At 40.5% G+C, this 26,535-nt stretch overlaps 1 protein-coding gene across 1 annotated transcript in view; it reads left to right on the forward strand.

Annotated features, from left to right (window-relative positions):
- Positions 1–26,535, forward strand: part of PAPPA (pappalysin 1) — a 279,871-nt gene that overhangs the window by 119,420 nt on the left and 133,916 nt on the right. The window contains exons 8-9 of the mRNA XM_049897266.1: positions 11,928–12,056; positions 17,463–17,554. Of these exons, the coding sequence (XP_049753223.1) occupies positions 11,928–12,056; positions 17,463–17,554 (221 nt within the window). The remainder of the gene's footprint in view (positions 1–11,927; positions 12,057–17,462; positions 17,555–26,535) is intronic.

Below are 26,535 nucleotides of genomic sequence, written 5' to 3' on the forward strand. Positions count from 1 at the left end.
TTCTGCTGTCTCTCTCCCTCTCCTCGGGCCTCCCTATTTATTCCCTGAGACACAACGATATTGAAATTAAGGCAAAGGCAATTAATAACCCTACAGAATCCTGGTGGCATAGTGGTTAAGAGCTCGGCTGCTATCCAAAAGGCCAGCAGTTGGAATCCACCAGCCACTCCTTGGAAACCCTATGGAGCAGTTCTACTCTGTAGGATCTTTATGAATTGGAATTGTATTTGAGAGCAATGGATAATAGCCCTGCAGTGGCCTCTGTATGTTCAAATGAAGGGAAGAGTCGCATGTCTCTCACTTTAGACCACAAACTAGAAATGATTAAATTTAGTGAGGAGGGCATGTTGGCAGCCAAGATAGGCCAAAAGCTAGCCCTCTTGCACCAAACAGTTAGCCAAGTTGTGAATGCAAAGGAAAAGTTCTTGAAGGAAATTAAAGTGCTACTCCAGTGAACACACAAATGATAAGAAAGTGAAGCTGCCTTATGGCTTATATAGACAAAGTTTTAGTGGTCTGGATAGAAGATCAAACCAACCACAACATTCCCTCAAGCCAAAACCTAATCCAAAACAAGGTCCTAACTCTCTTCAATTCTGTGAAGGCTGAGAGAGGCGCAGAAGCTGCAGAAGAAAAGTTTGAAGCTAGCAGAGGTGGGTTCATGACATTTAAGGAAAGAACATAACATAAAAGTACAAGGTGAAGCAGCAAATGCTGATGTTGAAGCTGCAGCAAGTTATCCAGAAAATCTGGCTGAGATAAATGATGAAGCTGGCTACACTAAACAGCAGATTTGCAAAGTAGATGAAACAGCCTTATATTGTGTCATGGATTGAATTTGTGTCCCCCAAATATCTAGCTAAATATCAACTTAGCTAGGCCACTATTCCCAGTATTGTGTGATTCTCCACTATTTTGTCATCTGATGTGATTTTCCTATGTGTTGTAAATTGTGTCTCTATGATGTTAATTAGATGGGATTAGTGGCAGTTATGTTAATGAGGCAGGACTCAATCTACAAGATTAAATTGTGTTTTAAGCCAATGTCTTTTGAGATATAAAAAGGAGAAGTGAGCAGAGAGACATGGGGAACCTGATACCACCAAGAAAGATGCACCGGGCGCATAACGGGCCCTACCCTGAGAAGCTCCTGGTTCAGGGAAGATTAATGACAAGGACCTTCCTCCTGAGCTGACAGTGAGAGAAAGCCTTTCCCTGGAGCTGGCAACCTGAATTTAGACTTCTAGCCTCCTAGACTTGAGAAAATAAATTTCTCTTTGTTAAAGCCATCCACTTGTGGTATTTCTCTTATAACAGCAATAGATGATTAAGACATATTGGAAGACGATGCCATCTAGGACTTTCATAGCTAGACAGAAGTCAGTGCCTGGCTTCAAAGCTTCAAAGGACAGGCTGACTCTCTCGTTAGGGGCTAAAGCAGCTGGTGACTTTAAGTTGAAGCCAATGCTCATTTACTGTTCTGAAAATCCTAGGGCCTTTAAGAATTATGCTAAATCTGTTCTGCCTGTGCCATATAAATGGAACAACAAAGCCTGGAAGACAGCACATCTGTTTACAACATGGTTTACTAAATATTTTAAGCCCACTGTTGAGACCTACTACTCAAAAAAAAAAAAATACAGCTTATTGACAACATACCTGGTCACCCAAGAGCTCTAATGGTGATGTGCAAGGAGGGCAAGGAGGTTAATGTTGTGTTCATGCCTGCTAACACAACATCCACTCTGGAGCCCATAGATCCAGGAGTAATTTCAACTTCGAAGTCTTATTTAAGAAATATATTTTGTAAAACTCTACTTCTCATAGATAGTGATTCCTCTGATAAACCTGGACAAAGTAAATTGAAAACCTTGTAGAAAGGATTCACCATTCTAGATGTCATTAAGAACATTCATGATTCATGAAAGGAGACCAAAATATCAACATTAACAAGAGTTTGGAAGAAGTTGATTCCAGCCCTTATGAATGGCTTTGAGGGGTTCAAGACTTCAGTGGAGGAAGTAACCATAGATGTGGTGAAAATAGCAAGAGAACTAAAATTATATGTGGAGCCTGAAGATGTGACTGAGTTACTGCAATTTCATGATAAAGCCTTAATGGATGAAGAGTTGCTTCTTATGGATGAGCGAAGAAAGTAGTTTCTTGAGATGGAATCTACTCCTGGTGAAGATGCTGTGGAGATTGTTGAAATGACAACAAAGGATTCAGAATATTACATAAACTTAGTTGATAAAGCAGCAACAGAGTTTGAGAGGTTTGAAAGAACTTCTACTGTGGGTAAAATGTACCAAACAGCATCACGTGCTACAGAGAAATCTTTCGTGAAAGGAAGAGTCAGTCAATGCAGCAAACTTCATTGCTGTCTTATTTTAAGCAATTGCAACAGCCACCCCATCTTTCAGAAACCATCACCCTTATCAGTCAGCAGCCATCAACATGGAGGCAAGACCCTCCACTAGCAAAAAGGTTATGACTCGCTGAAGGCTCAAATGATGGTTAGCATTTTTTAGCAATAAAGTATTTTTTAGTTAAGGTATGTGCATTTTTTTGTTAGACATAATGCTATTGCACACTTAATAGAATGCTGTATACTATAAATATAACTTTCATATGCACTGGGAAACCAAAAAATCCATGTACCTCTCTTTATTGTGATATTCGCTTTATTACAGTGATCTGGAGCCAGACCCACAATATCTCCATATCTCCGAGGTGTGCCTGTAATAATTTTGAACTTGAATACACCAAATAATTTGGCCTCAATATACTCTTTTATACACAATTCAGGCGATGACTCTTACCAAAAAGAAAGAGACAGGTAAATCCATTAGGATATTCTACCATGCATTTCTCAACAATTGATAGAGCAAGCAAACAACAACAACAAAATTGTTGCAATCTAAATTTTGAACAACACAAAAAAATGTGTTTGATTTAATGAAGATATATGGAATCCTAGTACTGAATTCTCATTGTTCTGTTCAAACTGTTGCCTCTTGGTCTACGTATAAGCTCCTCTTAAGTACAGTTCATTTTACTTGGATCCACAACCAACACCCATGGAAGCAGCAGTCAAGAAATGAAATGATGCATTGCCTTGGGCAAATCTGCTGTGAAAGACCTCTTTAAAGTGCTAAGAAGCAAAGATGTCACTTTAAGGACTAAGGTGCTCCTGACCCAACCCGTGATGTTTTCAATCTCCTCGTGTATGCAAAAGCTGGAGGATAAATAAGGAAGACCAAGAAGAATTGATGCCTTTGAATTATGGTGTTGGCAAGGATATTGAATATACCATGGACTGCCAAAACAAACAAACAAACTAACTAATCTGTCTCAGAAGAAGTACAGCCAGAATGCTTCTGAGAAACAAGAATGGTGAAACTTCATCTCACATACTTTGGACATGTTATCAGAAGGGACCAGTCTCTGGAGAAGTACATCATGCTTGGTAAAGTAGAGGGTCAGGGAAAAAGAGAAAGACCTTCAGCAAGATGAATTGACAAAGTGGTTGCAACAATGGGCTCAAGCCTAATGATTATGAGGATGGGGTAGCACCGGGCAGTGTTTTGTTCTGTTGTACATATAGGGTTGCCCTGAGTCAGAACTGACTTGATGGCACCTGATAACAACAACCACAACAGTACTGAGTTAAAAGTATAACTGTTTTCTTCTAGGGTACGTAGAATGCTTACATTTATTTTAACCATGTTCTAGACCACACAACAAATCGTAACAAATAATCAGAATCATATAGAACATGGTTTCAGTTTATGATGCAATATATAAATAGACATATAGATAAATAAATCAAGGAAAAGATAAACTTTTGGGTTAATTGAATTTATGATCAAGAGGCAAAAATCTTACAAATAGCATTAGCAAACAGAATTCAGTGATGCACTAAAGCTCATGCCCTCACACAGCCACATTGTGCCAAAACTGGATTATCCCAAGACCGAGAGGGGCCTTAACATTAGATGATCTGTTAATGTAATTCACAATATAGCATAGTCCAAACCCCACTGCCATCAAGTCGATTCTGACTCATAGCGACCCTATAGGACAGAGTAGAGCTGTCCCATAGGTTTCCAAGGAGCACCTGGGGGATTCGAACTGCCAACATTTTGGTTAGCAGCCGTAGCTCTTAACCACCAGGTTTCCAACACATTAAGGGGGTTTTAAAAACAGGATTATCTTAATGGATGCAAGTTAAAAAAAAAAAAAAAAGATACTTTTGCTAAGATCAGATCTTTTTATTATTAAAGAAAGGGGAAAAAAAAGTCAACTGGGAATATAAAAGAAGATCCTTAATGTGATTAAGAGGTGTCTGCTGGAAACTTACAATATGCACTATACTTAAAGGTAAAGTGTAAATAGTATTCCTTTCTATTCCAGGGTCAAACCAAGGATGCCCAGTAACGCCATTCCATTGTTCCTAGCCAGTGTTGCTAGACCATAAAAAGGAACAAAAAATATGTAAGAAACTACATAGAAAAATGTGTGAGAATCAACAAATTATTAGAACTAATAAATCAGTTCATAAGGACTTCTAAATATATATCAATTTACAAAAACTTTTTTTTACATATTAACCCAAAACTATTAGAATAGATATATAGGTAAATATATGTAGAAACATAGATACACAAATATATGTACTTATACATGTACATTAAAGCTACTCTTTTCAATAGCACTGACACCAATAACATACCTAGAGTTAGGAATTTACTTTTAATAAAAAAATTATGATTTTTATGAAGAAAGATTTAAAATTTTCCTGAAAGTCATAAAAGAAGAGCTAATAGATTACGGGATAAACTGTATAAATTGGAGGACACAATAACATAAAGACGTCCTTTCTCTTCAAATAAAGTTTAATAAAATTGGAACCAAAATTCCAACAGGCTTTTTTTTTTTTTAAATGAAACTTTAAATTCTCTTGGGAAAGCAAAGGACTCTTGAAAGAAAACCAAAGCATAGAATGAACTCATAACATTAAATCAAGACTTATTATACAGCTATGGAAATGAAGACAGTGTTATTGTTATGATAATAGGAAAAAATAGACCAATGAAACAAGATAACCCAGAAACAAACTCATATAAATATTGAAATGAGGGGTATGGCAAAGGTGGTATTACAATTCAGTAGTGCAAGGATTCACTGTTACATAAAGAATGTGAGACAAATGGTTCATCCACATTTGTAAAAAAAAAAAAAAAATCTTTTATCTCACATTATTTTCAAAGCTATATTGTAGGTGGATTGAAAGTATACATAAAAATTGAAATCCTAAAGCTATTAAAAAGAAATAGAAGAGGCCATTTTATGACCTTGGAGTGAAGAAAACATTTATTAGCAAGAATAGCAGAGATCATAAAAGAAAAGATTAAAAATTCTGTTCACGAAGCAGCATAAACAGAGTGAAAAAATAGGAGTCACTTGAAAATGGTATTTGTAATGCCTTTAATTACAAAGGATTAGCACTTAGTGTATATAAATACATGTACATATCAATAAAGAAAAATAATGCAATTTAAAATAGGCAAAAGTTATTAAGAGTCAGTCTACATGGGTAGAAACCTAAGTGGTCAAAAAAGAAGAAAAACATATATATATATACACACACACACACACATGAAAAAATACTCAGACTTGTTAGTAATCAGGGAAAGGCAAAATAAAAACAATAATTAAATGCCATTTAATACCTATCAGCTTGACAAACAAACAAATGTTTGGCAGTCCAAGTTCTGGCAAGGTCCTGGAGCAATGGTATGTCTCTCGATAGGCATGTTAACTGGTGCAACAAATTTAGAGAAAAATGTGACAGTATCTAACAAAGCGGCAGTTACCCTCAGTCAAGCAACACACTTTGGATATATTTTCTTGAGACAAGTCTTGTTCTTGTGTATGAAACGGCTTGAACATAAATATTTAAAACAACATTGTTGAAAATAACAAACAAAAAATAATTTAATAATAACAATAATGATAGACACCACGTAGGTATCGTAAGAAAAGAGTGGTCAAATAAATTATGGTGTATTCATAGAGTAAAATCCTATGTCAGGGAAAAGAAATGAGCCCGATCTTCATGCATCAACATGTGTGATCTCAAAAACGATGTTGAGCAGAAAATAAAAAATAATAAGCTGAATAATGATAGGCAGAGTATTAAAACATCTATGAAGTTTCAAATACACAAACAATGCACCTGTACAAACAGTATAAAAACATACATGGGAGACAGAGGAATAGGATAGAGGAAGAACGCCACACAGGTAGCTTTAAACTAAACCAGTACTTGTGGTTTATTCCACACCAAAAATAAAAGATATGAGGACAACATGGTAAATGTGATAATTTGACAAAGCTGGGTAGTAAGTCTATGGATACTTGTTACAGTTATCTGTACTTTTCTGTATGATTCAAATATTTTCCAGTTAAAACTGTAATAGTAGTATGCATGAAGTCCCTGGAATATTAGGCTCAATAAGTGATTGTTTCCTTCGCTTTCTACTTCTTGGTTGGAGCTGATTACCAAGTGCCCAGGCATTATCCCCTGATTCTTAGCCTAAGGCTGGACTGGAACACTTTGCTTTTCTTGGGCCAGAGACATCCTAGGTGGTCCCACCACATCTTCTAGCTCAGACGATCTGGATGGTAGGTCCTGACCTACACCCATTCTCAATGTAGAATTTTAGCTGCTGAGGCAGCTTCGAGCCTGTAGAAATGCTCAAGACAGACAGACACAACACTACATTCCTCATTACCTTAGAATTATGGATTGCAGAGCTGATCATTCCACCCTTTCCAGATTCCTATTTCATAAATGAAGAAAATAATGGTCAGAGAGAAGAAATGGCTTGTCCATGAGTAGTGTGAGTCAGTGATAGCTTTGAAAAGAACTTGTGTCTCCTGACTTCTAGATCTTTCCATGCAAACTCTAGCTGGTTCAAAATTAGCTCTTTTGACTTCTTGTTGGCTGTTTTTGTCAGTTCATCACAGCTGGTGCCTTCCACCTCTGGAAAACATTGGCTTGGGATGGAGTTAGACCTCATTTGAGCCCCTGCCTCATGACCAGAAATGGTGTGACTATGGGCAGAGAGATTAGCCTTCCTTAGTTGTAGTTTTGTTCTCTGAAAAGGGGGACAATAATAATAATTATTCAAGGGACTGTTGTTTTGATTAAATGAGATTATACATACAAGGTATTAGGCATAGAACCTGGCATACGATAAATAACAAGCAGCAAATGGAAACTATGATTGCCATTATTATTCCAGATGATGGAATTTCAAAAAGGTATAACCAGCTATAAAAATTATGAAACAGAGATAATAAAAGATCAATAAGGAATAACCAAGCGGCTCAGTGAGGGTTTCCTGTAGGAAGGAAAGTGTGATCTTTACACAGTGAATTGAAGGTCTTTCTCCCTTGTTCTTCCTAAAGTAATTTCGTATTTCTCATTTTATGTTCATATAGGTCTAGGGCAAGACTCATACATCCTAATTAAAAGATAGGAAAACTGAGTGCCAAAGAAAAATGAAGTGATTTTACCTACAGATTTCAGATTGGTTTTAATTGACCTGTTATGATATTAACTTCATATCAACACTTTAAGAAATGAGTATTTTTGCTGAAAACTAAGTCATGGGGTGTTTAGCCTCCTTATGTATATATTAGTGTCCTTAAGATGATGATTTTATAATATGTAACTACATTTTTTTTTTCTGATGGAGAAGTGGTTAAGTGCTGGGCTGCTAACCGAAAGGTCAGTGGTTCGAATCCATCAGCCACTCCATGGGAGAAAAATGTGGCAGTCTGCTTCCATAAAGATTACAGCCTTGGAAATCCTATGAGACTGTTCTCCTCTGTCCTGTGGAGTTGCTATGAGTTGGACTGGACTTGACAGCAGGGGGTAACTATATTTTAGCATAAGACTGTGCTCCGAATTTGCCATCAATATGAAATTTCTGAGGAGAAATCATATCATTTTGAAATGTCAACTTTTTTTGTTTCTAAGTGTCAGAAATGTAAACCTGAGGCAGACATGTCATTTGAGACATTTGTGGAAAATGATGGCTAAAAGTTGGAAAAGTTCAAAGAAAAAAAGGAAGAAAAGACATTCAAGGGATGCACAAAACAAAACCGGTCAAACAATCCCATCCCATTTACATGTGGGAGTTTAAATTTTAATAGCTAGAAAGGTAAAACTAATCTGGTATGCAGTTGGAAGGACTGGTGGTTAAATACTGTAAATGGTTAGTTTTTTTGTTTTTTTTTTTTTAATTTAAAGTAGCATTCAAAATCCTATGAAAGAAATCAGAATTGGGTAAAACAACCACATTTCAGGTGAAGTGCTAAAATTTTAGTTCCAAACAAGAGTAAATGGGAAGTTTCAGTTCGGTAACATGTTCCCATCACTGCTCTAAATGAGAAGATTCTGAGCTGGAGAGTGATGTTGGATCTAAGAATATTCTGATGGTGTTGGCAAGACTGAAAAATGGAGATACTGGAGCAGGAGGACAAACCAGAGGCTGTGTCAGCCATCCAGGTTGAGATGGTGGCAACAGCAAGGTTGAAGAAGGGTAACACGGAAGCTGTTAGGTGAGGGAACCTGAGAGGGCTTAGGCTCTGCCAGGATGTGGGAGGCACAGAAGGGGATGGAGTTCGAATGATAGAGCAAGACTCTCCAGATGGTTTTAGGAGCAGCTGAAAGGAACAACTTAACATAAAAGTCTCACTCTTAGACCAACCATGAAACAGGTCCTAACCTTCGGCAAAGCCTTCCCAAAGCCACTTGCTCATCCTTCTGAAAGAATTCTATTCCACCTCAGTTCTTCAGAAAAGAACCAATGTTTAGCATGAATTTTGACTTTAACCTGGAGGAAATGTAGTTGTATTGCAGGAATTCTTCAGTGGAAAAACATAATCTTTAGAGTAGCCATTACATCCATCTCCCTCTCTCCACTGCACAGAGCTGTTGTCAGGCATCTGTGAGATAATAGTACATGAACCATGCACAAAGAGATGGAAGAAGGATAATTACTCAGCTTTTTTCTACCAATCAGATGTGTTCTATGTGATGCTAGCGGTTAGAAGGAGGATCAGTGTGCAGAAGTTACTGGGAGCCAGATTGTGCTCCCGGGTAAAGACAAAACTTCTGGGATCCAGAATTTTCAGAAGTTACAATGGTCAACCTGGGAAGAGAGGCACTGAGGGTGTTCTAGTCCAATGATGGGGTGGAAAAGAGAGTTTCCATCAAACCATGACACACATGATGGATGGTGACCCCTTTCTCACTGGTTTACTTAACTGAGGTTACATGTAATCTGTCACCCACCCCTTTTGTTATAAAGAACAGAAACTAACTCCAGTGAATGAGATTGTTGATAATTAAGTATTAACAGTAATGGGCTGACATTTATTAACTGTTTATCATAAGCTGGGCACATAGGTGCTTTATACATTTTCTCATATCAATCTGCAGAAAAATCCTGGGAAGCCAGGTTTATGACTGACCTGAAATAGTTCAGAGAGGTAAAGCACCTGCCCATGAGTTCCCAACCAGGAAGCAATGAAGCAAGGACCGAAACAGGTACTTGCTTGCCCCAACGTTGGTGTTTATTGAGAAGGAGGAGGAAGAAGAAGAGAGACAGGAGGAAGAGCAAAGTAGAGGGAGGAGAAAAGCATTCACAAATATTAACAAAAAATATTAATAGAGCACCTTAAATATTGTCAAGCATAAATCACTTGTGACACACACCATAAATGGAGAACACAATGTAGAGAAGTTACTCTTTACACTCTCACCTTCTCCACAGAAGTGACCCACATGCTTTGGATGGTGACCACATACACCCAGTGGCCTGGGAGCTGGCCTGAAGCAAATTTCACATTTTGTTCCATAGCATGGCCATATTTGTTTAATAGAAAATGAGTTCCCATATTTTAGAGCAAAATGAATGGACAATAGACTGCATGTCATGTTTATCTGTGCCTGTATATACCCCCTGGGAAAACCACTCCCCACACAAAATATTCCAATTTTAGAAGCACCACTAGAAAAAGTACATATCAATTAATCAAGGGTTGGGTGAAATAGTCAATAAGCTAAAAAAAAAAAAAAAAAAGCCTAATAACGAATTGGCATTCCAGAAGTTTACAGGGTAGTTATTATGCATGCATGCAACATCTCAAGATTTTTATACATTATTCACCTGCTTAGTCTTCATTAACAGAGAGCACTAAAAGAATCCCTAAGGACTTCTGGTCTACCTACAATATTACTAGCTGCTCCAGTGCTGCTAAAACAAACTCCCTTTGGGGTGATAACCCCAACATTCTCAGGAAGGCTGTGTTCCTCACCAGAGTCTGTCAGTGCTCATAAACTCCAACTCATGGTTGTACCGAAAGCCAGGAGACAGTTTCTGTCCATTGCTCCTGCACCTGTTATCTTCTGGGCCTTATCCAAACAGCCCCAGCCCTCACAGCAGCTGAAATAACAGTTGGGCAAGAGAACTTGAGATTTGTTTTACATCGTCCTTTTGTTTATGAAATCCCCCCCAACTTTGGAATCTGATAGGAATTCTCTTCATTATCATTTTGTGTTTTTTTTCCCATGGCTTTTTTATTATTACAAAATAAATAATTGATATGGGAGAGATGAAAGAGGGCAGATCCCTGTCTTTGAAAATGATCAAAAATGCAAAGGATGTGATGATTTGGCCATGTGGAAATGACATAAACATATCTTTACCTTAGAGAATGGTTGGCAGTAGCCAGGTTGGCTTGGTGGCAATAAGAGGTTGTGCAGGTAGTTGAGAGGGACTAAGGGGAGAAGAGGAGGAGAGTAACCTAGAGTGAGGTTCGGCATTAGGAAGTCAGACCAGGCATGGTATTAGAAAGTCTTGAGTATACAGAAGACAAGACTGCTTTGCAAGAGATGAGGTTATGAAGGCAGATGTCTAAGATAAGGAAGGCTCTTGCTATTGTTATTGTTGTTGTCGTTGCTGTTGAGTCAGTTCTGACTCAGGGCAACCCCATGTGGGCTGAGTAGAACTGCCCACCAACCTTTTGCCTAGTAGCCAAGCACTTAACCATTTGCACCACCCAGGGGCTCCTTTTAAGATAAAGAATAAGGAGGCAGAATATAGTGTATTATTTAGTAGCATATGATTGTAAACAAGTTGCTTAACCTCCCTATGTCTCAGATTGATCATCTGTAAAATAAACATGAAAATACAAGTACCCATGTAGGGTTGTTTTTATTCTCAAATGAAAAAGTGCATGTCAAGTGCGTAGCCCAGGGCCTGACATTCATTGTGCATACAGTTAATGGATGTTATTATTGTTATTACTTTATTCAAGTGGCAGGGAGTGGGGAGATCACTGAATGTACAGAATAAGGAAAGGGATTGCTCATGTGGAATATGGTTTATCCTCACGTCTTAAAATGAAGGGAAAAGATGAGATAAAGCCCAGAGAGTCTAATATGGTGCTGTTCCCCCTCTGTGACTTTGCTTATACCATTTGTTTTTCCTGGATGTTTTTCTCCCAGACCCCTTCATTATAGGCCACATAACATCTAATACTTATCCATTGTGGTTATTGCAAGAGTTAAATTAAGATGAAAAGTAGCTAGCAATGTGTATGGTTAGCAGTCAGTTAATGCTAGTTTTTACCAGTATACTTTTTAGTGTGGGCCATCATGCTCAGCAGAGTGCCTTATCCACACTAGACAATAAAGATTATTGGTTAACTATGTGCCCGTGGGATTTCAAAATGGAGCAAGAGTGATAGGATATACTCGAGGGGATCAGTTCTCCAACCTCTCCTTCCTCTTACGCCCCCAGTGTTGTGTTTATATAGCTAACTGTATTTTTTGTATTTCCCAGGGATCTAAATCTTGGCAGTGTGTACCAGTACCGGGTCATCACCGTTTCAGGAACTGAAGAGAGTGAGCCTTCACCTGCTGCCGTATACATCCATGGAAGTGGGTACTGTGGTGATGGAATTATCCAGAAGTAAGTAGATTTAACTAAAGAAAAGAGAGTGATGCTAATTCGGTTAAGTGATGGCCAGGATGCTGAATAGAAGAGATTATGAGATTCTCTTCCAAGTGTGAGCTGTGAGCTACCAGTGATCCCCAACAGTCTACCAATTTATCTGCAGACATTTTATTGGCCTCGGAAGAAAAGCAATTATTCCTTTATTTTTTAATTCATATACTTCTCAATTATGTAATACAATATATGATTTAGATAGAGCTACCATTATACTCTTATTATGTTCTTGTTCTTAGTTGTTCTGTTTTATGTGGGCTATTTGTCCTTTCTGTCCCAGCCAGCAGTCAGTTAACAGGACAGAGTTGGATTGAGTCAAAACACTTTTTAAATGCTTTGCTGGTTAGCACTGACATTTCTTAAAACTGAATATATATATATATATTTCTTTTGTATGATATCACTAATTTACAAAATGGGTCAAAAGCTCAATAAAAATAGCCATGTAAGTACTCTAACTCGCTATAATGTTGAAACCATAAATAGTAAACAGTACTCCAGAGTGAATATTGAATGTGACTGAATACACTGAAACAAATGAATCAATAAGTGTAAAGATTCCATATAAGCAGCCAAAAAGGAAAACCATGATTAGAAAATACAAGGATGCATGTCTAAAGAGTGGATTTTATTGGATTATCAGTTGGTTTATTCCATTGTCCACAGGGCAAGATGTTAGGCAATTGCCAAATGGGGCAAAAAAACCATCAAAACTTTTGTACTGTTAAATTAAAAGAAAAAAAAAAAGGAAACCTTAAGATTTTTCTTTCAGAATGAGGACAAAAATGCTTTCTGGGACAAAAATGAGTAGCTTTGTCCTTAGATGTGAAGAAAGGACCAAAAACCTTAGTAACATTATTCAAAATTAAGTTTCTTATCATCAAACTATTTGCAAGTCACACTATTGCTAAAAGACTTGTAAAACTATCGACAGACTTCACATTCTGTGTGGAGAACAGAAAACAAGCTATTGGCAAAATTCCTTCATTAAATGGCACTGTTGGATGTCACATAATATCTGTGCAATACGGAATTACGATTACTCTTTCCGTGGGGGGGGGGGGTAGTGTAAAAAGAGAATTAGCTTCACAAGCGGACAAAACCACTGATGTGCAGAACATATCAGCTCATAGGAACAGTAGGTGTATGAAGGAGAAGTACTTGATGACCTGTTTCTGTTCATCAGTGACTCTAATGCTACGGGAGAAAAGCAATTTGATTTATTGCCAATGATTTTGTGAGCTGCGATGTTAACTGGAAACCTCTGCTTTGAGATCAAAGGTCTATCTGGCAGTATGACAAGGATGATGCCATAGTTCAAGTAAAAACAGTTTACATATGAATACCCATCCACACACATATCAGTAATTGGACAGCAGTATGCCTTCTGATCATGGCTTAACATTGACAGAAATATCGAATGTTGCAAATATGATCAGATGAGGGCCAGTAAGTTACCTCTTGCCAACTTGCTGTGCAAAAAGATTAGTAGCGTGTGCAAGGCTCTGCTCCCCCATCCTACAGCATGCTGGCTGTTAGGGAAAGGTATAAGGCAAGTTTTTGAAATAAAGGATGACATTTTTTTAAATGTTGACAGTAATAAGGCCAGTAATGATTATTTTTATGATTTCAAATGGTCTGCTCAGGGATCTATATTCATGTTTTAAATATCCTACACCTATAATTTCAAAGCTGAATTGTCAATATTTTAGTATACTGAGAATATGACATAAGAATTTTTAGGTGCTGAATTATGGTGCAAATTACCTGATTGCCACAGATTTGACTCTTCAAGCATAGAAAGTAAAGGTCCTCACTTGTCAGAGAATGAAAACAATGATGTACTGTTGTGTGTGTTTAAAACCCACATCCAAATGCAGCAACAGAATATGAAGATACTGTTTCCAATATCAAATACAACAAAATCAGGTAAAGGGACCCCTTGGCTTTCTCTCGCACCTTAAAACATCAACTTGTAGTTTGATGCAGCACTTGTCTGACTGAGCAACTGATCACAGGGATCTTTAGGGATAAGGGCCCTGTAATTTGTGGGTCTAAGATTGATCTGAATATCGAGCGTATCCAGGAAACACTGGCAGTCACTTCTGACAGCCCATATTGTGATCTGGTATTTCCTAATTTAGCACAAAGAGTAAAAAAAGAAACTCACCAGATTTGGAACCTGATTTATAACCCAATCCATCCATCTTGGAACCAGATTTACGTGCACTGGTAAAACATCACACACATTATCTTTCTTCTCAATGGTCTAAAATGATTACTATTATTGTCATTAATTCTAAATAGCATTCTTAATTTAATGGAGCTTTTTTTTTTTTAGTATTTTTACCTAAAATTGGTATCCTGCATACATATCAAATACCTGTTAAGTTACTTATAAGTACCAAATACTTGTTGACACACTTTGTAGAAAACTGAATGTAAATTATGGACCCTTCCCTAAAAGAGGAAAAACACTTTGGGGGAAAGGAAAGATGTCATCCTAGGTAATAAGACTTTTCTTGGGATAGTACATACTAATTTATGATATATGTAATGGAATTTACCAAGAAACATGGACAGACTCAGCACTCATGAGGCCCCTAGTGGACGAGTGCTCAGCCATGGATAATCTGCAGCAGCAGATACTCCCACTTTCATATAGACCTTCTCCTTGCTTATCAACACAGTTAGGTTCCAAAGACCAGGTCGTTATGCAAAAATTGGAGTTATGTAAAAATGAAGGATGATCGTATGAAATCACAAAACCACGCTGTGGTCGTAAAGCAGGAAGCCAGGCTGCCCGAACCCATGCTGTTGCCCACCCCCCAGCTGTTCCTGGGTCCACAACTGCTCCATCACAGCCAGCGTCATTCTCACCTCAGCATTCGCTACTACCAGATATACATCGTTAATGTGCAGAATAGTCAGAGAGTAGATTTTGTCATAAATGAGAAATGTTGGATAAAGAGATAGTTGATAAGTGAGGACTAGTTGTATAGTGTAAAGACAAAAGCACTGGATGAGGTATCTGGAGATGTGGATTAATACTGTAATGATGATACAAAACAAAACAGAAAACCAGATTAGTTGCCATCAAGTCAATTATGACTCATGGCGACCCCATGTATTGTAGAGTACATAGGGTTTTCAAGGTTGTATGACCTTTTGGGAGCAAATTGCCAGGTCTTTCTTCTGGGGAGCCTCTGGTTGGGTTCAAACCACCAAACTTCTGGTTAGTAGTCCAGTGTTTAACCTTTTGCTCCACCCATGGACTCAATAATAATAATAAACATTTCTTGAGCGTCTACTATGTGCGAGGCACTGTACTAAATACTTTTCTCCTTGAATGTTCCTAGCATCTTTATGAGGTAGATCTTATTATCATACTTTACAGAAAAGATAACTAATGCGCAAAGAGATTAAAGAGTTTTCTTAAGCTTATACACTCAGAAAGTAGTAGAACCAAGATGCGAACCCAGGGTCCACGTTCTCATCTGGACTCACCATTGCCTTGCCATTTGACTTGACAAGCCTACAAAACTAACCAGGGAAGAAGTGGCTGCTGTGTGGTATCTGCAGTGCCCCAGCCCCCGGGCCAGGCACTAGGGTGCTAGGATGATGAAGACTCTGTCACTGCCTGTGGCATCTCACAACCTAGTGTGGGGGACTCTCAAGTAACACGCAGTTTGACAGGCACCATGATAGATGGTGCGTATTATCTACGGACACAGAGAACAGCCACCCACTCCAGCCTGTGAGGTCAAAGAAGGTTTCTCAGAACCTCCCTATCTAATATTAGATTGGTCATGCCTAGAAGATATTTATGGTGACCCTAGCCCAGGTTAAAAACAAAAAAAAGAATTTTCCCCATAAATTCCATGAAATATCTAAAAAGCACAAGACCATCACCAATCTCCTGGCTGCAGTATTCACTGGGCCCACCTTAGAAAATGGGCTTCTTTGCTCATGGGTTTGCTGACAGGGGAGAACTTGGATGGCTCTTTGGAGGTCAGTGCAATGTCCTAGTCATCTTAAGGAGTGATTGGAAGGCTACTCTGACACCTCCCAAAAGCAACAAACATTCCTCTGTGTGCTAATTGCCTGGGTGAAAGGATAAGTCTGAGGCCTCGTCTATGCCGTGACAGGTACCAGCTGGTCTCCAGAGAAGTAGGGACAGCTGCCACACGCTCTGTGGGGACCTCCCAGGTCCAAGCGAGAATGGGAACTGTGATTCCCTGAGCATCGACTATGTGCCACACACTGCACCACACACTTTAAGTTACATACCATTCTCACACCAACTCTAAGGAGTAGATATGATTGTCTCCATTTTAACAGGTGAGAAAATTGAGGCTCAGTATACAGAATGGCACTGTCCAATGGATTTTTCTGCAGTGATGGAAATGTATTCTGTGCTGCACAATACAATAAGCCACTAGTCATATGGGGCTACTGAGCACTTGAAATGTGGCAGTGTGGCTGAGGAACTGAATTTTTAGTTATATTTCATATTTCACTTTAATTTGTTTAAATTTAAATAACCAGTGTAGCTAGCGGTTACTATATTGGACAGTTCAGATAGACCAAGGAACTTGCCCAAGATTACACAGCTAGTCTGGAGCATGATTTTCTGTTTCTGAAAGAATGAGAATTTTCCCAAAAGTAGCACTACGTCCAGTTATTGCTCCTCCTTTCTCTCCTAGGTCCAATTCAGAGCACATCACTCATTATCTGCCCATCCCAACCCCAGCATAAATCATCCTTAGGCAATGGAAATAATTCCAACAAAAACAAGAGAGGGCATTTTTATTTCTTAGTAGCATAGTCCCAAAGGCCTTGGAGTTCTTGACACCATGAAATGACACACCCAACAGAGAAGCAAAATTTCCCACAAAAAGATGACTAAACCTGAGGGTGTGGATGGAAAAATCCTCACCTTTAAGTGTGTTGAGGCAGTAGGGAGTAGATTGGAAAGGCGGGGAGTAGTGAAGAGCCAGCATTTATAGAATCTCCGAAATAGTCTTCAGACTGACCATTTTAAAATCAGAAATACCAAAATGGCAGTGAGATTTCCTAGACATTAGGGGAGCAAGGTCTATTCATTTGTTTATTCATTCATTCATTTCTTAATCCCATCTAATTGTGTTGTCATCAGTAAAACAAAATAAGACAAATGTAATAATATTTTATAGTCTATACCTTGTGTGAATCTCAGTTTGAAGATGAATGAACAGAGATTCAGACAGGGAAAGGGATTTGCCCCAGGTCTCAGAGAAGGCTCCTGGCACAGTGAGGGACTTTTCCAGTTCCAGCTATGGTTTTGAAACAGATTTGACATATTTTTCTTCTGTATCCATTTTGCAGAGACCAAGGTGAAGAATGCGATGACATGAATAAGCTCAATGGTGATGGTTGCTCCCTTTTCTGCCTGCAGGAAGTTTCCTTCAATTGCATTGGTAAGTCTTCGTCATTTCTCTGGGTCTGCCTGGAGAAGTGGATAGCACAGAATAGTTCATCAATTACAGTAACAATAACCGGTTGCCCTTGAATTGATTCCTACTCATGGTGACCCCATGTGTGTCAGAGTTGAACTGTGCTGCGTAGAATTTTCAATGGGTGATTTTTTCAGAAGTAGATTGTCAGGCCTTTCTTCTGAGACACTTCTGGGTGGACTCACCACCAACCTGTTAGCAGCTGAGCACGGTATCCATTGAACCACCCAGGAACTCCACAGTCATAATAATTATGGCTGAATGATTCATTCCTTTATACCACAAATATTTATTGAGGGCCTCCTATGTACCAGGCACTATTTTAGATACCAGGGAATATAATAATGTAAAAAAAAAAAAAGACGATTACCGTGCCGTCATGGAACTTATATTCTCACAAATGAAGGTGATGACAGGTAACTCAAGCTTCATTTTACCTCCATCATTCTGTCCTTCAGCACCATCTATCCAGGATGAATATTAGCATAGATTTTTAAGGCTTTTATTCTTACTTTACAGATGAAAAAATCAAAAGCCAGAGAGATTATAAAACTTGTTCTGAGTCACACAGGTCAGAAGTGATGGAAGAAAGAAGCACAACTTGAACCTGATTTTGTCTGTTTCTCAGTCCCTTTTGCCATGTAACCTCTGTCTAGGACCAGGAACCCAGCTCCGTGGTCCCCTCTGCAGACTCAGAATCTTGGACAGTCTTTTTGATTGAGGAAGGAGGACTAACAGACTAGCCTGTGTTTAGAAAGCAAATGTCCTTTTTCCCACCTTTAGCGAGTCAGATGTGAGATTTGTTTTTCCCCTGCCTTCTCTCCGAGTCTGGCTGATCTTGTTGTTTCAGCCCCACTTGGGAGGCCTGGGCCAGCCTGGGGCTGGTAAACAGACAGGGGCTGGGGGCAGGGGTGGAATTTTGAGCTGGTCCAGATGAGATCATACTTCCTTTAAGATGCAAATCGATACCTGAAGATCAAAGGTCCCTCAGCTAATCCCCTGGGCTGGAGGTGAAAACTAATCAAAATTCATTTGCAAGTACAAAAGACAGAGGTGCTCTATCTGAAGAGGGAGGGGGCAGCTACAGAGGGGAAATGGGGATGAAAACATCGGCGGGAAGATTTCTCCCTGGAAGACGATTTTCTAGGAGGACTAAAGGGGAGAAGGAGTCCTCACGTCCTCACATCTGCAGTGCATTACACAGGTCTGTTTAGACCCTTCTCCTGGTAGATCATGAGCTCCGTGAGAGTTAAGGCTGTGCATGTTTACCTTTGAGTCCTCACTACACACATACTGAGCACCTGCTGTCTGGCTTGGCACCAAGCAAGGACTGAGCAACACAATAGGGGTGTTCAGTGAACGAGTGTGGTTGGAAGAAAGGGAGACAGGACATAGAGATGCTAAGGGCAAGGGAGTTTCCAGGCAGGGCCTTGGGTTTTTAAAAGGCAGAAGATTTTTTTCTCTTCTACTGATTTGAGTGTGATTCATAGTAAAAGCTTGATATTAGTCTATGATATGGCGGAAAGAGCCTTGGGCTAAAATAAAGAAAACCAAGCTCTCATCCCAGCTTTACTGCGAACTTGCAGTGTATAGTTGGCCAAGTGGCTTCCCTAGTCTGAGCCTCAGTTTTACCTCCTGTAAACTGAAAGGATTGGGTTAGGTGGTCTCTAAGAGCCCTCGTTTGTGTGATTTCCGAGGTGATATGTGTGCAGATTTCTCATAATCATGGGCTCCACTTGAACCAAACCCCGTGTTTACTGTCATCCTCATGACACCCACCCTCACTCCTAGACTATGCTGGAAAATATCTGCCTGTTTCACTAGAACTAAGGCAGGAAGTTAAGCACTAACTTAAGTGCTTCTGGGAAGAAAGTGGAATATGGATGGAAACTGAAAAGGGATGTGGAGCCTGAAAAGGCCCTGACACCCATGTTCTGTGTGGCTTCAGAACTATGCAACAGTAAACAAAAATAAGGAAGCTTCTTACAGGTAGAAACTCATTGTCCTGGAAGGGGTCCACAGACTGTGGCCCACAGGCCAAAACTGGCCCACTGCTTGTTTTCGTAAACAAAACTTTATTGGACCACAACCACACTCATTTGTTTGTATGTGGTCTAAGGTTGCTTTCACGCCACAACAACAGAGTTTAATTGTGACAGAGACCCAGAGACCGTATGGCTTAAAAAAAAAAAACCAAACCCATTGCTGTCGAATCCGTTCAGACTCATAGCAACCCTATAGGACAGAGTAGAGCTGCCCCATAGAGTTTCCAAAGAGCACCTGGTAGATTGAAACTACTGACCTTTTGGTTAGCAGCCTTAATCACTATACCACCAGGTTTCCGTGTGGCTCACAGACCTTAAATGTTTACTTTCTGGCCCTTTATAGAAAAAATTTGCCACCTACTGGCCCATGGCTTTGGAGTGTTAGGTGCTTTGGTTGTTTGGCGCTTTGGTTGTTTGGCGCTAGATGCAGAGAGGAGGTGAAAACTATGGCATAGTTCACCATTTCTTAGGAAACCAAAACCCAGTAACCCAGTGCCTTCAAGTCGGTTCCGGCTCATATCATAAAGAACTGAATTTTAAGCATATAGTGGTGGGAGCTGGGAAGATTTGTTGTTAATAACGCTGGACTGCGAGCTCAGCCCCAGCTTGTGTTGGACCTCACTTCCCTCATATACTTTGGTCTTTCTTCTGGTAAAGGACTGGTTTGGACTAGATCAAACTTTGTGAACTGAATTACTTAAGAGGAAAGAAGTGAGGGGAGGGAGTAACCAAGAGGATGAGACTGGAACTCTCATAGAGCCATTGTGTATACTGTTATTCTGTACTAGATTCTAAGTGTTCTGGTGTTGTCGATGATATTCAATGAACACCTATTATATGCCAAGCACATTTATAAACTATTATTCTCACAACAGTCTCTCTCTCTCTCTCTCTTTTTTTTTTTTTCCTGCTTTTACAAAAGAGAAAGTTGAGACAGGGAGGTTAGCTAAGGATAAGCAGTTAAGTGGTAGAGCCAAGATTTAAACCCACAGTGACTCCAGAGTTCACTACGTTAACAATTGCCTTTAAGTCGACTCTGATTTATGGCAACCCCATGTGTGTCAGAGTAGAACTGTGCTCCATAGGGTTTTCAATGGCTGATTTTTTTGGAAGTAGACCACCAGGTCTCTGGGTAGACTTGAGTCACCAACTTTTCTTTTAGCAGCCGAGCGCTTTAACTGTTGGCACCACCTAGGTACTCCCACTATGGTACAAAAAACCAAACTCATTGCTGTTGAGTCAATTCCGACTCAGAGAGACTGTATAGGACAGAGTAGAACTGCCGGATAGAGTTTCCAAGTAGTGACTGATAGATATGAAGTGTCGATACTTTTGTTAGCAGCAGAGCTCTTAACCACTGGGCGAAAAAGACAGATCTTGGTCTTGGAGAGCTTTGGTGGGTAAATGAGGGACATACTGCTATAGAATAATTAATGCAATGAATTGTGTGTAATAGAATACAAAACTCTCAATGATGTGGACAGTGTCCAGGGAAGGTTCTCTATTACCTGGCTATATTCAGTGGGCTTTGTGTTAGAGAAAGAACCTCATCTATGCCTCACACTGACCATTTAGAATGGTATTATAGAAATTCATAGAGACACAACATTCCAGGATGAAAGGGGCCAGTCTAGAGATCTCAACTTCCAGGGCTACATTCGAAGGACAGATTTCATGGCTATTGAGTCTGGAAAATTGTCTTCCTCTAAAATGAGCTGCTAAAAAGTAGAGAGTGAACCTTCAGCTTCCAGCAGACCCAGCTTTAATGAGTCAGAGAAATGGGGTTGGCTCATGGGAGGCTTTGCTGAGGTGGACATTGTTCTAGTCATTACATTTGTCAAGACAGGGATCAAGACATTGGCCAAGAGAACAGACTTGAGTGAGACTGGCTTGGGTTCATACCATGGCTTAGACATGCTGCCTTGGCTAAGCCTCAGTGTTCTCATCTAGAAAATGGTGAAAATCCTAGAACCTATCTGTGGAAGATATTTACCAATCTTTTTGGATACTTACTATCTGAATTGTCTTCCTAGATTTAAGAAATATCTATCCTAATGAGTCAGAGCCCAGCTTCCACTATAGAAGTTGAAAATCCAAGAATCTCATTTTCCCAGTGTCTCTTGTAGCTAGAGTATGGATCCAAGACCTAGAACACCTCCCCCTCCGCCCCACCAAAAAAGAAAATCAGATCTACAGACCCAAGACTTTGAATCAGAAGCTAGTGGTGGTACAAAATAGAGATGTTGCTGAAATCATTTTGATGAGGATGGAGGAAGTGGCCACAACCCATGCCAAAGTACCAGTGACAGCCATCTACACCAGTGCTGAAGTGACTGTGCTCAACAATAATAGCTCAGCGATGGCTGTTCTCTATCCTGGGGCCTAACCAATGGCTGTTCTCTGTCCTGGGGCCTAACTGTGGGCTTGAATTTTGGCTTCAGGGCATTCAGCCCTCTCTCTAGCCCTCCCAGAGAGTCTTCCATAAGTACCCAATATTCTTTGAATAGTTCTATTTTGTTTTTTGCTTAAATTGGCCAAAACCAATTTCTGTTGGTTTTCAATAATCGTGACTAAAAATCATTGTCATAAGATACTGTGAGGATTATATGCCATTCTGGTTTAGCCCTTTCCTTGCATGATAAATTTACATTAACTGTTACTTTTCTCAGTGTATGTATGTGTGCTTGCGCGCGCGTGGGGTGGGGGTTGTATCAGCAACAGCCACCATTTATGAATACCCACTAAGTGGTGGGCCCTGTGCCAAGCATCTTTGTTTAATGTGAGCCTATGTGAGGCCTCTTGGTTCCAGATGAGGGATATAAGACCTACTGTGATCTTTTAACTTGTCTAGGGTTAAGAGGTGTTATCTCATCTCTAGACTGAGTAGAGAGCCTTACTTTTTCTACCCTGACACTGCCTCCCCATTTGGGTGACTGGTTTGCCTGCCTGCCTGCCTGCCTGCCTTTCTTCCTCCCATCCTGCCTCCCTCCTTTCCCTCCCTCCCTACTTCCCTCCCCTCCCTCCCTCTCTCCCTCCCTCCCTCTCTCCCTCCCTCCCTCTCTTCCTCCCTGCTTCCCTGCCTCCCTGCCTCCTTGCCTTCCTCCCTCCCTTCCTTCCTTTCTTCCTTCTTTCCTCCTTTCCCTCCCTCCCTCCTTTCCCTCCCTCCCTTCCCTCCCTTTCTCCCTTTCCTCCCTCCTTCCTTCCCTCCTTCTTTTCTTCTTTCTTTATGTCTTTTTGTTTTCTTTTTGGTCACTGACCATTCACAAGGGCTAATATTTTCCCTGGGTTTGGTAACATCAGTGTGAGAGTAGGTGACAGATTTATGGTGACATCCCATTCACTTTTCAGAAGCCCACACATCCGGAAGTATTCCCAAGGTGCCAATGTGTTATTGTGCAACACCCTGGGACTTCCCTTCCCCACTTTCCCACCCCCAGTGCCCTCATCCCCCAGCACATAATAAGTTTCTTGTTAAAATGAACACCACCCACAAGGCCGCTTAAGCAATGCAGGCCGCATTTCCCAGCAGTGCAGAAATTATCTTGTCCTTTTCCCCCTTTTAAAAATATAACATACCCCAGGCCTGAGGCTTCAGTTAGAAAACGTGGTATCAGTAAGATGATAACTGCCCCCAACAGGCACTGGCTGGAGGCACTGTTCGGCAGCGTTGGGAATTCTGTTTCTAAAGCACTGAGTCATAAAATGCAGACAGGCTGCTGATAAAAGCTGAAGGAGGGAAGATAATGGTCAAATTAGTCAGACAAAATGTGAAATGTCCCAAAAGGGGGTTATGCTTAGTAATATATCTTGAGCCAGTGCTGGAAATGTGCTACGTTCTGAGATGACATTTAATCGTAACAGGAGATGAAACTGTGGAGAACTTCTTGGGTTATGTTCTGATTTACCACTCCGGGTTCTTCGGCATATCTGGGTCCAGGTAGCAGTTTGGACATTGAGTTCTGGGCTCTGTGGTGTTCGGCAAGTAGCTGAGCATCTCAGAGCCCCAGTTTCTTCCTTTGTGAAGTGGGGGTGATTGGGATGAGGGCTCTAAGGCTTCTTTGCTCTTCAGATATTGAGGGACCCCTGATTTGACAAACATATATTTAAAGGCTTTGGACAATTCAAATCCAGCTTGATGTTGAAATATAGTTAGGAAAACAGCACATCAGACCCTCAAGTTACCTTTCCCAGACATGCATGCATTCTCTTTGTGTCCTCCCTACCGCCCCACCCTTCTCCTCTCTCCCACTTCCCTGCCATCAGCATCACTTTGTCTCTGGTTCCTGAGGTAGCATCCTGAGCCCTTTCTTCCACCCAGGGCCAATAACTCAATTAGCACCCCTACTGGCTCAAGCGTGTGAGGCAGATAAGGGGAGGAGGAGGGGTCAATCTGCTGCCCCACCAGTCACTGCAAGGAGGGGCCGGGGGCGGAGGGAGTGTCATAGTGCCTTGTGGCCCCTCTGTCAGGCTGCACTGAGCCAAGGCGAGAAAGGAAAACAAGAAGATGAATCGCCACCTCTTCTCAGTGGATGTTCTGATGAGACCTTAGAACAACAATGAGTATAAAGGAAAACAGCATCTGGTGGAGGGGCAGGGGGAGTGGAAGAGGGAGGAAGAATGAGCTCTGTTGGGAGTTGCATTTATTATTATTTTTCTTTCTAACAATGTGAAATCATAATAGAAAATCCACCTTTCACCTTACAAAAAAAATTAAAATTAAAAAAAATATATAACTCTTTTATTCATTCAGGCCTCCATCTGTGGAAAACACAGTAACTTTCACCAAAATACTTTCTTGAAATAAAGCTTCCCTTGGCTTGGGGGGAAAAAAAAGTTGCCGTCAAGTTGACTCCCAACTCGTGGCAACCCCTTGTGGATCAGAGTAGAACTGTGCTTCAGAGGATTTCCAAAGGCTGAATGTCCTAGTTATCTAGTGCTGCTATAACAAGAATACCGCAAGTGTCTGGCTTTAACAAATGGAAATCTATTTTCCCACAGTTCAGAAGGCTAGAAGGCAACTTCAGGGTGTCAACTCTAGGAGAAGGAAGGTTCATCTGTGAACCTATGAAACCTAGATTACAAGTTATCTGTTTCCAAAGTACAATGCTGGAATAGGCACAAAGTAGACATTTCCACTACAAATGGGAGAAATTGGAAGTAAAGAAGGAATAACAGGCACCAAGCAAGTCCCAGGCCCAGCAGAACAATTTACATTAGCTCTCAAGGCTTCAAAATAATCCTCTCTTCTCTGAGACCATCTAGGTAATGGCCCTGCCCTCCGGAATCTGGGCATTGACAATACCCTCTGGATTCTGAGTAGAGGCCCCTTGGCCCTGGGCCTCAGTTCTGCCTTCCAGGTCCACTGGGATGGTAACTCTGCTCCCTTAGTTTTGGGCAGCCCCATTCTCCTAGTCCATCTGAGTGGTGAATCCACCCCCTCAGCCCTGGCAGGCCCCATTCTTCAGCCCCTTGGGCATGACAGACTTGTCCCCTCTGCTTTGGGCAGTGGCTCCATCTCCTGGCACACCTTAAATGCAGCCCTACACTCTGGAACTGCATTGATGAAGATCCAATTCTTTGAAACTTAGGAGGTTGTGGCCCCACCTTTGAGATCCAGGAGACCACAGCCCCACCCTTTAAAACCTCAGAGGCCATGGCCTCACCTTTTTGAGACTGAAGCAGCTCTGCTTCCTATGTTCCTTCCAGCAGTTCTGCTGACCTCTGAGTTACTTCAGGTCTTTTCTCTCCTTGCAGGACTACAGATGTAGCTCCTTTGACCTGTTTCCTGCATGTAGAATTCCAAGAGGCAAACGGTGCTCTCTCCTTTCGTTCTTTCTCTGTTCCCTTCGGTCTAAGCTGATGGTTTTTTGGCTGTGGTAGTTGGTTAGATCTATCAGTCACAGGCTTAATCTCTTTAACAAAAGATTGTGTAGCCACATTCTTGGTGAACATTCTAGGACATGTGTCCTTAGTTTGTACAACAGAATTTTCCAAACGTTTAAGTTTGGTTTTCATTTTAAAGTTTACTTTTAAGGCCATTTTCTTCCTCTCACATTTTACTATAAGCGGCAAGGAGAAACCATGCAGGTCCTTTCAGATCTTGCTTCGAAATCTCCTCAGCCAGATATCCAAGTTCATCACTTGCAAGTTCTACCTTCCACCAAACATTTGTACATAATTCAAACAAGTTCCTTGTCACTGCATAAAAAGCATCACCCTTCCTCCATTGTCCAATACATGTTCATCATTTTCTCTTAAAGCCTCACTAGAAGCACATTTAACGTCCACATTTCTAGGAACATCCTGTTGCTGGTGCCATATGTGTTCTCTAAGATGATAGAGGCTTTCTATGTAAGTCTCCTCACTCCCTTCTGAGCCTTCACCAGAATTGTCTCTGACATCCATAAATCAACTAATAGTCACTTCAAGGCAATCTAGGCTTTTACTATTAAGCGCCTTAAAACCTATCCAACCTCTACCCATTACCCAATTCCAAAACTTTTTGCGTATTTAGGTATCTGTTAGAGCAGCACTCCACTCTTCTGGCACCAAGTGCGGCTATACCAGAAATTCTACAAGTGGATGGCTTTAACATACAGAAATTTATTTTCTCACAGTTAGGTGGCTACAAGTCCGAATTCAGGGTGTCAGCTCTAGAAGAAGGCTTTCTCTCTCTGTCGGCTTTGGAGGAAGGTCCTTGTCTCTTCTGAGCTTCTGTTCCTGGGCAGTCTTCATGTGGCTTTGCATCTCTCTGCCCCATCTCTGCTTGCTGGCTGGCTTGTTTAATCTCTTTTATATTTGAAAAGGGATTCACTCAAGACACATCTATACTAATCCTGTCTCGTTAACATAACAAAGACAACCTATTCCCAAATGGAATTAGAACCACAAGCAAAGCCA

Source organism: Elephas maximus, chromosome 9, assembly GCF_024166365.1.
Source record: "Elephas maximus indicus isolate mEleMax1 chromosome 9, mEleMax1 primary haplotype, whole genome shotgun sequence".
Classification (NCBI taxonomy): domain Eukaryota; kingdom Metazoa; phylum Chordata; class Mammalia; order Proboscidea; family Elephantidae; genus Elephas; species Elephas maximus.